The 14,661-nt window shown below is 38.9% G+C and overlaps 1 protein-coding gene across 1 annotated transcript in view; it reads right to left on the bottom strand.

Moving 5' to 3' along the window:
- Positions 1-876: 876 nt before the first annotated feature.
- Positions 877-14,661, bottom strand: part of REV3L (REV3 like, DNA directed polymerase zeta catalytic subunit) — a 125,154-nt gene continuing 111,369 nt past the window's right edge. The window contains exons 24-32 of the mRNA XM_059827874.1: positions 14,301-14,409; positions 13,216-13,422; positions 11,564-11,673; positions 10,416-10,530; positions 8,476-8,613; positions 7,342-7,532; positions 6,194-6,440; positions 4,555-4,764; positions 877-2,049 (exon numbers count right to left, since the gene is read on the bottom strand). Coding sequence (XP_059683857.1) covers positions 1,909-2,049; positions 4,555-4,764; positions 6,194-6,440; positions 7,342-7,532; positions 8,476-8,613; positions 10,416-10,530; positions 11,564-11,673; positions 13,216-13,422; positions 14,301-14,409 — 1,468 coding nt within the window. The 3' untranslated portion in view covers positions 877-1,908. The remainder of the gene's footprint in view (positions 2,050-4,554; positions 4,765-6,193; positions 6,441-7,341; positions 7,533-8,475; positions 8,614-10,415; positions 10,531-11,563; positions 11,674-13,215; positions 13,423-14,300; positions 14,410-14,661) is intronic.

Genomic DNA, 14,661 nt, shown 5'->3' with positions numbered 1-14,661 from the left:
ATCCTCCAGAAAGCTTCAACAGTTAAACTTACATGTTATGGGTTGAAATTACTTGAAGTAAACTGTATTACTTCCCTAGTGTAAGCAAGGCAATGGTAAAGTAATCTCTGTGTTCAGGACAAGAACTATGGCCCATGGGTTAGAATAGATATCTGAATTTATTAAGAATCATATTTTTGTCCATAAAGCCAGGAGTGAGTTGAAGATGAGCACTTGCCCATTTACCCCAGTGTCAAAGGTAAGTAACCTCTTGCAGTTCAACGTCATTTAATATTTTTATTTATCACTGAAGCACTGCCAAATGCTGGATTGTACCACAAGCACTAACACGTTAGTCCTGGCATTTGCACTTTTACTCTGTACATGACCAATGCTAGAATGCAAGAGGAGGCAAAAGTTTTGTGCCTCGATGGGGTTTTTTTAGTTACTTTGCATAAAAGCGCATTGCAGTCTGTGGATGTTCTATGATATATTTAATAGTTTTTATTCTGCTTGGTGTGGGTTTACATTGTACTGTATAATGTGAAATTTAATAGACTGACTTGTATCTTGAATGTAATAAATTCTTAACTGGAAGAGGCACTCAGGTTCCTTGATGTAAATAAAGTTTTGTTCTATTTTTCAAAGCTACTCTGGACTTCTAAATTTAAAACTTACTCCTGTTTTGACAAATGGAAACCTGGAAATGTTTCTCTTCTGGCGTGGGGAAGGCCTCCAAGAATCGATACCGAGGTTTGAGATCCTAAAGCTGAAGCTGGAAACTGAATTGTGGATTCTTAACTCTTCTTTGAGCAGTCTTGTTTACATTACTATTTGTGTGGCAAATGAGGGAAACAAAGGTGTCTGCAATTGAGCATAAATATAAAAAAAGGCATATAACTTTTACCATATCATTTTATTCAACTTTAATATGGTTTCCATTATTAACTTCTAAAACAAAATGATTTCCAGTTTAGAAAACAATGCACTGACCACATAATTCCTTTTCCATTTTATACAGTTATACAAATATTCTAAATACACATTTTGTCAAGATGGTGGCAAATAAGATTTAACTGTACAGTACATAAGGAAAGAAAATATTTTAAGCATATTTAGAAGCAATAGAAATGTCTATACAAAACAAGCAAAAATGGAATAAAATTTTATATTTAAAGTATTGCAACAGTCCCACAGGTTTGTAACAAAAATGTCTTTGCACAGTTCCTCACAATGCCCCATTAATAGCTAAAGCAAGACAGCAATTTTTAGAAAATAATGTTTCAAAATGCTACACATGATACTACTGTTTGCACAGTCTGATCAAAATAACAATCTACTTGGAATCAAGCAAAACTTAGGAGGAGATATACCAACCGACTTTAAAATTATCTGTATAAAAGTCATTGCACATTATTTTACTCAGTTGTTTGAAAAGTAAAAAAGTGTATTTACAAAATATTTCGCAGACAAAATTATAAAGTGAATGGATAATATATAAGTAACACGTCTTGATACTGACAGTTCAAGAACACACACTAATGGTTTTATCGTTTCAAGAGGTTTTCAGTGCTCCTTCCTCCAGGAAGTAAACTTGACTTCTACTTTGAAATGGATTTACAAGATGTTACACATAGCTATTTCAACATCAGCATTATAAAACAGTTATGTTAGAAACATGAAAGAAAGAAGAAATTTGTACATCTTAAAAAGTGAGCTATTCATAGGTCAACAAATGTTGTTTTGTTTTGTTTTTTAATTTAGTTAGGATAAGCGTTCATTATTCTTCAGATAATAAACCCAACAGTTAAAATGGAAATCCTGGACTAGATGAGAATTGAAAAAGCACCATGCACAATAGTCTTAGTGTGGTAAACACTGAAAAAAAAAAAATAAAAATAGCACCTGGAATCCTGTAACACAGATAACTTAAAACTGGTCAAGTAGCTGGCGAAGGTACGGTGCCTTTGACAGTTCTCTGCTTACTCTGGACAGCTTGAAAAGTACTGGACAGTTGAGGGAGACACACTGGATCTGTCGATCAAAGCAGCCTGTACAGTTCTTGCATATCTAGATTTCATGTAAAAAAGCAAAACAGATTATTTTAAACTTAACTCAAGCAAAGCATAAATCACTTGGGACTACTAAGTCCTTGACGTTGTATCAGCAGAACGGGCACAGCCCTCGAGGCAGCCAGCACCAAGCCTTTCCCGGATACAGAGGGATCTGGAGCAGCTCCGTTGTCTGCCGCCGCCTCTCCTGTCAGTGCCAGACTGCTCATTTTACTGCTGGTGCCTGGCCAGCAGCATCACCCACCAAGAACTGGGAAGAGATCAACAGCCTGACTGTACAGCTTGGGTTTCAATCCTGCTAATTAAGTTCTACTTGTATGTGGTGGCACTTGGAAAAATAAGGTAAATAAGTTGCGTGGATTTTAAGTGGGGCAGCGTGTTATATTCCTGATAAATTACCCTGTATGAAAGTTTCCTAGTGAAAAAAGACAAAACTTTTATTCTGTAGTTATTCCCTACACAGGAAAGGGACTTAATAAACTACTCCTGTTTCACAATAAGCTTCAAGTAGAGTTTTACTTTCAAAGTCAGAGTTGATCAATCCCAAGACAGAAATACACAGGCAGGCAGGTTCCACTGCTCACCTCCTGCATGGAACTACTCGTTAATGTAGTTAATGCTGCTTCAAAGTACTTTTCCCACAAGATACCTGATGGAATAAAATAGCAGCAGGCACAGTTTTTCCAAAGGTAGCTATCGGAAAACTAAAGTCCCCTGCTTTGCTCTTTTATTTTTAATCCTTTCCAGTATCTGCCACCCCCAACAGTTTTTCCAAAACCTCAGAAATTTGCTTCCAACCACACTTGTGTTTTGTAACATCAAAGCGTTACACAGCGTTATCCTACTGTTTCCATAGTTTGAACAACAAGTCAAAATCATATCTGTTGCTTTTAAAATTAATTCTTTTCTTTCTTTCCATGTGAAAATTATCTGGGCACCAGCGACCCTCTCAGCCAGACCTGTATCAGTACTGAATCCCGGCAGACCAGAAACTCAAACTGACAATAGCTGGAGCAGAGCACCCCTCTCGTCCAGCTCCCACACGCGGCATCTCAGAGGATACCAGTCCTCTGACCTGCAAGCGTGACCCAACAGGAACAGGATTTAAACAGTTTGTTCCAGGTTTGTAACCACTAGAAGAACCTCAGAAATAAGTCTACCCTAGTTCTTTGGAAAGAGGCTGTGGCTGGTTTGAACGCGAGGGACCAAACTAAATGATACTCGAGACACTTTCTAAGTTCATTTTGTGTTGAGGGGAGAAGTCTATGGCCTTAGCCTATGGCATGTAATTTTTAAGTACGTTTTAAACTAATGTACGATTCAGTGTTCTACCAGTTTTCTGCTGCCTTCAGCGTGTTTATCATCTAGGAGGGCCAAGAATTTAAGCTGTGAAGGATATATACATCTTCATATTAAAATATGACAGATGCTCTTACAGAGAGATTGAGTCATCAAACACTGACTGGAATGGGATCCCAGGCCTTGCCGACCTGTTGCATGCTGCAGGGATGAGAAAATGTTCTGATCAACCCCCCGATCCTTCTGTGGGGCTGGACCAGTCTGCCAAGTTCTGATTTATTCCAGAACAAAAGCAATGTAAATGGTTCAGAGTACCACAGGGAAACTGCATAACATGCATCACCTTCCTTTACTGCCATTTACAATGCAGATCAGAGCAAATATTACAAAATACAGCCAGAACTAGAAGTCCACACCTCAGTAATGCAAGATTTATAAACAGTGAATTATAATGGTTTTCCAGCAACAGGACCCCATGGGAACCTGTCAAATCAATGGCTAGACTACAGGAACATTTATATCCCTGCAATTCAGACAAGTCTTTCAAACGGTTCACGTGCTAGTGCTAAATATCAATTTTAACAAAAATATTTATTAATTATAAAATATAACAGTAAGAAAATCAGGTGAGAATATGCATAATGGTTCTGCAAGGGGAGGCATTGTGCTTTGCTGTAATATATTTGTAAGGACAGTCAGCTACCCTCTTAATTGACTTCTATCTCAAGGGAAAAAACCAGCTTGGAAAATTCTGATTGAGAGGAAAGGTAACAAGAAAACCCCCAAGCTAAACCACATCTGTGTTATACATATAAATAAATAAATTTTCTGGGACAAATGTTTTTGTTACTAGAACATCATCAGTAATTTTCATGCAAAAAAGGTGAATCTTTCATAGTTTTACAAGTCTCCATCACTGTCATTATAAAAAAGCACCTACAAACCATGTAAGATACTCTTAAAAAAAGAAAAGGAGAAAAGCATCTTCTGTTCTGATCCCCACCCTTTGCCTTCAGTTTTGTGCTAAGGAGAATAATAGCTGCTATACTGCCTTCAACAGCAATGGGAAAAGCAAACAAGCTGTAATACGTTTAACACCCAGATTGTACTTCCCATTTCTGTTGGGGGCATTCAGTAACACGCTGCTTTGAAATTTCAGCCCCTATCTTTGGCTGACAGACACCTGACAATGCTTTAATCATACCTTGACCAGCTGTTCTTGCTTACGCTCTAACTCTCGGATTTCTTGGTTGAGAATCACTGCCACATGCTGTGGCTGGCTTCTGCATTTATTACAGATCCCATACTGGGTCAGTTCATCACACACGGGACAGTGTAAGGTCGTGAAATATTGGGAGATTGTGCCTTTGCGTCCTTCTAGCTCACTGCAGGCAGTCGAGGCAGCTTTTTGAATCTGTTAAAAGAATAATTAAGAGGTAATGAACTTTCAAGAGAGCAGCTCACCTTATTCCTAGATTACATAGCCTATTTTTTTTTTTTAAAGGAGCATCAAAGTGCAACACAGCCTGCAGGGCATGGGTTCATACACAAATTATTAACATGGATCACATCACTCTGAAGAGCATAGCACTTGCCTTGAAGTGACACACTGAACGGAGCCTACCCACACCTATTTCACAGGGAATCTCAGCAGAAAAGAGAAAGAGTAACCAAAGAAATCCTCAGTCACATGCTAAATTCCTGATCTTATCTCAAACTCTGCCTCCTGCAGTTGTTCCTTTGTAGGTGCTGATCTGCTTCACATCCAAACATGCCCTGGCTGCTGCCCCTCTGCCTCCCCTCGAGTTTCGGTGCTGGTGCAGTCCTGGTCACAGAGCTGCCACCGTCTTTTGGTCCATGGCTCTAGCTCATGCTCTGCTTTCCCCGGACAAAGCTCCACCGCTGCCGCCTCGCCTAGGGAAGTCTGTTCTCTGCACTTGCTCCTGGCACTGCATGACTCGCGCTTTGTGCTATCCTTCACTCTCCTGCTTCAAACACCCAGCTGCTCTGCTCCCCATGACCTCCTTGGTGCTCCCTGGCCTTGCAGAAAGTCAGGTCTCTTTTTGCCTTTTTAGAGCAGTTTGTTGGAGATACTTAAGGTGAGTGTCATAGTGCCATCGGAAAGTAGAGAAAAGAAGCAGAACTGAAGACAATCAAGGCTATATTAAAAGTCTGCAGTGGGAAACATGATGTACTACTACGCTGCTCAAGTCTACACTAAGCAGAGTAACCAAACTACACGGATGCACCATCTTTCACCATCCCTTTTTGTCAGAGGAATCACAAACTAAAATCCAGCTATCTAACACTTCTCTTCCTGCATCTCAATGATTTCTTTAGCTTTTAGGAAAGTCAGTTTTGGATAGAATTAGTTTAAAATTTCTGGTGATACAGATTTTTAAAAAAGTGTTCCTGCTGCTGGGGCATTACCACCTTTTCTATAAAGTGGAAAGATCTTCAGAACATCTTGGAAAAACAGGACTGTCAACATCTACTATAGAGAGATTTAAAAGGTGGTACAGTCAAATAGATGCATATACAAGTACTGCTAAAAACACAGAGTTATGGCAAAATAGTCTTTTAAAGTATGGAAGGGGTCAGAAAATAGAAGGTGACAGTGTGATCAACCCTGCACAGAAGGACTGGCCAAAAAAATTTATTTACTAAGTGAAAAAAACCACACAGAAAGTCTAAGAATCAGGTCTGCATATTTGGGCATCAAACACTGCCTTGTAAAATAACCTTTGCTGTTGCCTCATAAAAACCTCATTCCATTAAAAGTCACGATAAAACCAAACACTGTATAGATGCACTATGTTTGTAATCTGTTTTCAAACACTTACCCGTGGCAACTCATGGTACCAGCTGAAGACGTCTATGCCAATAAGCGAGAATACCCTAGCCAGCGGTGGCAGGATTTGTTTGGTAATATAGTACGTAGCGTTCAGCCTCAGGTTGGGATCCTGCAGGACTTCAATGGGCCGCCTGACCAGCTGTATCAGGGGCAGTCCAGGCATGCCGTACACGATGACGTAGGGCACTCGCTCCCCAACTCGTGGTTCAGAGCGACGGTCATAGGCAAGCATTCTCCTGTTTAAAAATAGCCTTTATAATGCATCTAGAGACAAATTCATAGTTATTTCACTTGCTTGTAAACTTCCCCATCTGATTATATTAGTAGCTCTCCAGACGACTGAAGTTAGTGTCTATTATGAAGCACAGGACCAAGTTGTTTCATTTTTAATTTGTCTCATGATCAGACCCAAATTTTAGAACTTGGAACATGAGCCCTAAAGATACGTTCTGTTTCAGGTCACCTGGATTTGCGTGCAGGTTGCTTTCTAGCTACCCCTTCCTTAAAGAAATATTTTAAAAAAGAGCAGCCAGGGTACTAAAAAGAGCTCAAGTACCCAGAAAGCAAAGGACAATTCAGTTTGAAACAGGTATCAATCCAGGACTTGAATTTTATTTTATTTAAAAAGCATGGCTTAATTTGAAGACTTTTTATATTAAGCGAGGTGGCAAAATGTGCCAGCTCACATTATCTATTACTGATAAACAATATCAACAGGATGAAATACTAACTTTAAGTAAGGTACTTTTTAAAAAATGAAAAATTATGCCTGGTAATGTATTTCACAGCACTGAGAGACATCACTATTACAATTTTTAACATATCTAATATCTGTGACTGATGAGCATTCTTGGAGAGTCAAGCCCTTGTACAAAAACCAAAGCATAAGTAACAGCAGTGAACACGTTACTGCGTCCTGACAAGAGACTTTACTCTTGAACACGTGTGGCTCTTTCCAGGACTACGAAATGGCTTTCTAGGACTATCTGATGCCTGATCTCTCTTCACACACAGAATAAAGTCAGAGCCAACTGCTGCAACAATATCTGAAGGAGACATCTCACTGCTACCCATAACTTGGCAGTACAAAGGTCAAGAAAAAAAATATCTATGATTAGCACTTCTTAATCTCATTACCTGGTGATTTCCAGGGCTGGTACACAGGATCCAGGCCTGTAAGCTGAGCTGCCTCTGTACTCTTTTGCAAAGATGAAGTCTTGCATGCTGGCTTTTCCTTCCAGTAACTTCATGCATTGATTCTGAACGTACTGTTTGATCTGACTTACGTCCCGCGTTTCAAATAGCAGCTTGATAGAACACTCAAGTATCTTTACAACCAAAGGAGAAAGGTGAGAAAAACACGTATGTTTAACTAAAAAATAATTAATTCCAAATAATTAAGTATATTATATGGAAATACTAATACACTGCTTAGAAAAAGTATCAGTTGTGAACTAGAATGTTAATATGACAACAGGTTACATTCTCTTCCACTCAAAGACATTCATAAACACATTACTGGACAACTTCTTCCTCAGTTTGACACACCTTTCATGACATTATTCATACTCCGGGGCACTAAGATTGTTTCAACAATTACAGAGGTTTTCCAGAGTATGAGAGAATTTTTTTCCCGTCATCTAAAATAATTTGCCACAACTTTCTGACCACCTCAGCAAACAGAAGAATTGGGATTAAAACGAAAAATGGAAGTAAATCCTCCTAAGTGGTTACCCTTCTTACTGGCATAAATTTGTTTTGACTTGATTAAGAACAAGAGCCTTTTCTTTTTAATCCCCCAATACACAGTTTAAAATAAACAGGCAAGGAAGTTTATTTTAAATGAATTCTTAGCTAAATTAGATTTATGTAAGTGAGCTATTTAGCAGACACATCAATGTGCCCCACTCATCTTGGAGTAATAATTACTTCCAGTTAAAGTGAACTGGATCAAGAATGGTCTTCTAGAGAACTTGCACGGGGCTGAGGGCTTTTTATGGGGTTTTTAGGGGCTGAAATATAGTAGTTAAGATGGAAAGTGCAAGTCCTTGTAATGGTGTGCAAGATCTTCAATTTATCTTTTAAATGGCTCATACCAGAAAAACAGACAAAGTCTAGACAACTCACAAGGACTAGAAAGTCTAGACAACTCACAAGGACTAGAAAGTCTAGACAACTCACAAGGACTAGAAACTCTGAGAAAGGACAAATATACAATGAAATAACAGAACACTATAATTTCATTCAGGAAGAAATGCATGAGTATTTTACCTTGGAAACAGCAGGACAGGAGTCCCTTCGGACTGTCTCTATGCCTTTTGCGTCAAATACTGGGTCCTTCTGGTCCAGTGTTTCATACATGTAACCCACGTACCTCTTTTTAGTTTGCAGGACACATGGCAAGTAGACCTGGAATGTTTAGAAAGAAGATAGCCCAATCTGGCATGTGTTGGGAATATAAGGTGGCTCTGAACATAGAGGGTTTCCTAAGGAATACTTTGCTTTGTTGTTGCTTTTGTTTGTTTGTTTGTTTGTTTAATAATCATTAAAACTAATAAACTAGATCAAAGGACTGTTAAAGGATGGCTAAGGAAGCTGGGATTCAGTGGTGTTCCATTCTTAAATCACTTTATATTTCATCTAGCTGTAAAAGGCTAAGCAACCTGAAGCTCAGATGAAAAGTGACACACAGTATAACTTCTTTTGAGTACCCTTACTTTTCTGGATGGCATCTGTCAGCATTTTTAATGTAACTGTACTATCTCTCTTTCTTAAAGAGACAACATCTTCATTTTAAACATCAGAGAAGAAAACTTTCCCAGCAAAAGTAGTGGCTTTGAACTTTCTATTTTCAAACTTCATCTAGTTATGAGGTGCCTAAAATCAGTATCTTGATTTGGGGAAAGCATGCTTTTTAAACGTCTATGCTTGGAGAATGGTTTCCTCATGAATGGATTTTTATGGTCATAGTCCATTTTGCTTGTTTTCTCCAACCTCTTATTTCATTCTTGATTGTGTCAGCACTCCTTGACCAGTTTTAAAAGAAAGAATGGGGAACAATTTCTTCCCAGTATTACTAGGATAACACCACATCTTCCTGGCTCTCATGGAAGAGGGAGCAGTGAGTTTAGATTGCCTCAGGCTGAAGAAGGTCCTGCACATAGGTGTCCTGCTTCTTGAACAGATGCTCCAACTTTGAGGCACTTTCCTCTTCCTGTGCTAGGAAGCTACCACAGGAGAATACTCAATATTTTGACCCACAGGTGAATAAGGGCACCTGAAGTGAAGCACTCTGACATCTTCTCAAGTATATCCTTGCACCTAGTATTTTCTTCTGGCAAATTACTCCTTCAGCTTAATGACACAGAATTGCCTCAAAGTGGGAAGGGTCCCTGCACATTAGTCAGTGAGGAAAAGTTGCCATGCCTTCCACAGGTATCCTGACTTTTCTTGCTAATATTTTTCTACTGAATTTTCCATGAAAAATGGCAATTTGCTTAAAAATTCTGATTGAACCTGTTGAGTCAAGTATGTACTTTGAAAATGTCTAGAGCACCTAAACTGATTGCTAATGACTTTCCAATGATAAACTTCCACCAAAATTAGTATCGCACTGCCTTGCTCTTCTATAAAAGGCTTATTGTCATTAATACTTCTTCTAAAAGCCTACTGAATGGATTTTTATAATTTTTCATTTTATACGTATATGTATCACATGGACATATCCTGAAGTGTGCTAAGGCTGGCTGAAGAATAAATATCAGACTTGTAAATTAATGCACTGGAATCACTTCAAGGGATGGCGTACATTTTCTCTACCAAGTTGCACACATTGGTTTGATTGTATGTATACAATACAAAACTGAGGGAGACATTTCCAAAAATTGATGAGACAGGAATTTCAAATCGCCTGGTGCTGCCAGCACAACAGGCCACCAGGCATCCTGATGTGAAAGTAGGAATATTTCTTTTTGTCGTTCATGCTGCAGCGCTCCTCTGACAAGGTTCCTGAAGCATCAAGGAGCTTGCGATACACCCGCAGAAACAGTACAGCACACAACTGTTGTATATCCTTATGCTATGTTAGTGTCCAGAAAAATCTTTTATCTTCATAGGTTTTTTGTTTTGTTTTATGGTTTTCTTTTTTTTGTTTTTTTTAGGATAACAATGTTTTCACCCAATGCACTTGAAGCAAAGTATTTTCCTTTTACCTTTTCAAACTTCAGTTTAACAGGTTTGGGGTTTGTTGCTGTTACAGCTTCAGCAATTTCTTGACCAATCTTAAAAGACTGCTCCTTTGTAGCTCCTTTCAAGAGTACAAACATGCTACAAGAAATCAGACATAGGAAATAAGCACAAATCTTTTCAACATAGTTCCTGAAACTTATAAGCTATAGTTTCCTGGTGGCAAGGCAGGGGTGTTGTTATCAATTCTGTTCCCTTCCTTAAGCTAGAAAAGCCAAAAACCTGAGAAACTTCTGTGTTCAGTATGAGATCAGGAGTGCCAAAGGCATGATGAATGCTGTGGCTCTCTGGTGAGGCAGGGAACATGACTGCTCCCCGGCACTGCAAAACTTGAGTTCCCAGGAGAGAACTGTAAAGAGCTCTGGGTACGCCCTTTTCTTCCCCACTACCAGCAGTAATAGGATTTTACTTCCTTTCTCCAACAATTTTTTTTTTTTGGTGAAGCTATTATGAATTTAGTATCTTTGAAATTTCAAGTCTTTCATCAAATCTGGCTAAAATCAGTCACTGGATTCACAAGTTAGTAAGGAAGGACAGCCAGACAAGCTTTGTTTCCCATGGCTGAAAAATTACCCAAGTCTAGCACCAGAGACAGATACGCCTAGAGCATGGCTATTATACAATTGAAAGATTGACTGAGAAAGGAGAGATGTTTTTATGATGTATTTCAGACAGCCTAATCATATCTTTATATGCTCTGGCGACTGCTTCTGAAATGTATCTGCTTTTGAAGCTTAAAATAGTGCCTTCCTCTAAGTATCAATGTGCAATGCCTACTATACTATAAATATTCTGTTTTCCAAAATAAAAATGGCATCAGAAACAGGCACAAAAATACTCATTCGATAAATAAGACATATTAATTCACACCTGAAAAAACATGATTTTTTCCCCCGCTTTCTGTTCCACATAATTTTCAAAAGAAAGGAAACCCTCAAAATGCTTTCTAAGAGTCCTAAAACAAACTCTGTAAGAGATCTGTAAGCAACATCCCAAAGAGGGTCCACATACTCTTTTAAGTATCATAAATTCCCCTTATTGAGACAAAAGAAAAATATATCTATGAAGAACTACTATGGTTTTAAAACACTGTAAGAAGCAGACCATTAATTACCTGTCAGTATCACCGTACACAACGTGAGCACCCCATTTTTTTGTATCGTTCACCAGTTTTATAGCACGCTCCAATGTTTCTCTGGCTTTGTGGACAATGCTATCCCCAACCTGCAAAGTTAAAGATAAATTGAAAATCTTTATTCTACCGCTAAACCCAATACTAGCTCTTGGCAAATATAGTCTAACCTTGCTTGATCTGTTTATGAAAACTACTATATTGAGGCATGGTTTAAATGCATCTAATAAATAAAAAGGTTGCTTACATTACCCCAAAATAGCAAGAATTAAAGGAAGGGCGATCAAAAATTATTAGCCTGGACAGGCTGGATCGATGGGCTGAGGCCAACTGGATGAAGTTCAGTAAGGCCAAGTGCCGGGTTCTACACTTCGGCCACAACAACCCCATGCAACGCTACAGGCTTGGGGAGGAGTGGCTGGAAAGCTGCCCTGCAGAAAAGGACCTGGGGGTGTTGATTGACAGCCGGCTGAAGATGAGCCAGCAGTGTGCCCAGGTGGCCAAGAAGGCCAACGGCATCCTGGCCTGTATCAGAAATAGTGTGGCCAGGAGGAGCAGGGAGGTGATCGTGCCCCTGTACTCAGTGCTGGTGAGGCCGCACCTCGAATACTGTGTTCAGTTTTGGGCCCCTCACTACAAGAAAGACATCGAGGTGCTGGAGCGTGTCCAGAGAAGGGCGACGAAGCTGGTGAGGGGTCTGGAGCACAAGTCTTATGAGGAGCAGCTGAGGGAACTGGGGTTGTTTAGCCTGAAGAAGAGGAGGCTGAGGGGAGACCTTATCGCTCTCTACAACTACCTGAAAGGGGGTTGCAGAGAGGTGGGTGTTGGTCTCTTCTCCCAAGTGACTAGCGACAGGACTAGAGGAAATGGCCTCAAGTTGCGCCAGAGGAGGTTCAGACTGGATATTAGGAAAAAGTTCTTTACTGAGAGAGTAGTGAAACATTGGAATAGGCTGCCCAGGGAGGTGGTAGAGTCACCCTCCCTGGAGGTATTCAAGGAGCATGTGGATGTGGCATTGTGGGATGTAGCTTGATGGGCATGGAGCTGTGTGGTGTTGGGTGGGTTGGTTTTTGGTGTGTTGTGGTTTGTTGTTGTTGTGTGGTGTGGTTTTTTTGTTGGTTTTTTTTTTGTTGTTTTTTTTTTTTGGTTGGACTTGATGATCTTACAGGTCTTTTCCAACCTTAGTGATTCTGTGATTCTGTGAAAATTTGGTTTAAACTTCTTTAGGCATATTAAAAGTGTAAGGATCAAGACAAGATCGCTTAGGATCATTTTCTGTAGTTTTTGGATTCTGCTGATTCCTCCTTTTATGAAAACTATGAAACAGTTACAATGTTTTATTTTATTTCCACTATTAGAACTGTATTCCAGTCTACCTTTGGAAAGAGTTCTACAGAAATGCCAACTCCAAATGCTCTTTTATGGGAAGAAGAAAAGTAAGACTTCCCCCCCCCCCCCCCCCAAAGGATCACAAATAAATCCCGTTGCTGATTTTCAGTACTACAAAAACCCCCAGCTTTCATGAAGGTATTTAGATTAAATATGTTTCAAATAATAATACTGTGTTATCTGACTATACTTTATTAATAGTGTATTTTCCACAGTTTTTCTGCATTTTTATCTGCAACCCTTACCTCAGTGCATGGCATTCTTCCAGAAAAATTAGCAGCAGTATAACCAAATGTAAAATTAGCTATAAATTTAAGACCCAACTGACGAGCTTCAAGCATTCGAGTTATAGCCTTGTCATGCTTATAAGCCTTCATTGACTGTTTCACCATTATCCTAGTCTTCAGGATTTCTTCTAGCATTCTTGGTAGCACACCCTTTCTTACTGAAGGCTGCCATAAAGGGAACGAAGAAAAAAGGTACGTTAAAAAGCCCAGCCTAAACAGTTAGGAGTAAAAGCAAAACACAGAACTGTTAGATAATCACTGTTAAGAAGACAAATTAATTAGCAAGATGCCCTAGGCACCAACGCTTTGGCTCTTCCCACAAATATTACAAGCAACCTAGAATATAGACAAAGCTCTTAAGGGCAGGGTAAATAGCTTTTTGTTCTTTGTTTTCATCAGCCCTGCAAATACACTGTTTAGATAACCTTATTAACTAAAATGGGACTTCAATATTTAACCATTAATTGTCAAAATATTAAACGCTAAAGGAATATTATCTTTTAAAAATTCTGCAAATATTCTTTACTTAAAGTTTTTGTTTTACATTAAATACATGTATGCTGTTGATTGGCTAATTATTTATAAGAGCTCCAGGCCTTATTTATTAATTCATTACAAATCAGCCAACAGTACACATAACATAAAATGAGAACAACAGAAAGCAAGTCAGGGAGTTTCATCTCCCGAACCATGACTCTTTTTCTAGGAAAGCATTCTGCTATACAAACAGGAGAAGAATGAAGTGTTACACACCGATAATTACTGTTTGATCCCTAAACTGCACAAGTGAAATACAGTTTAATTATAGATGAAATAAGCCTTCAGTATAAATGAAAGCATAAAGATGACATTTTATTTTTCTGAACTGCCAGAAGTTCAGCACTCTGACAAATACCAAAAAACACTGGGAAATGAGAGACTGAACCTTCCCCCTTCTGTCTGCTCTTAATGCAGCAAAATATAAACTACAATATCAATTTAATCTTAAGGTAGTCAACCAACAGGAAGTGAAAATGCCTATCACAGAGCAATAATATCATTACCTTGACAAAAGCTACTCCACTGGGTGACACTGTGATATCATGCCTAATCTGGTAAAGTAAGTCAGGAGGTACTCTGAGAGATGTACAGCCAAATTTGAATGCATCATATCTAATAAAGAGAAAAATTAAATACGAAGACAATTCACTCATTTACAGCCCGATCAAGCAATAGCATAAACTCACATTAAAATGCTGATAATGCCAGCAAGGATAGAATCACAATTATAATCTCAGGTGTAAACAAACACACTATCATTTAAAATTTCTTAGCTACATGCAAAAGGCTCTAGGAATAAAGTAGTAATAAATGGCTAAATTCCAACACATGCATAATTTATCAATTCTGTTCTGCATTAATGCA

Source organism: Gavia stellata, chromosome 2 (assembly GCF_030936135.1).
Source record: "Gavia stellata isolate bGavSte3 chromosome 2, bGavSte3.hap2, whole genome shotgun sequence".
Lineage (NCBI taxonomy): Eukaryota > Metazoa > Chordata > Aves > Gaviiformes > Gaviidae > Gavia > Gavia stellata.
The sequence above is the reverse complement of the archived record's forward strand: the minus strand, read 5'-3'. Positions and strand labels throughout refer to the sequence as shown.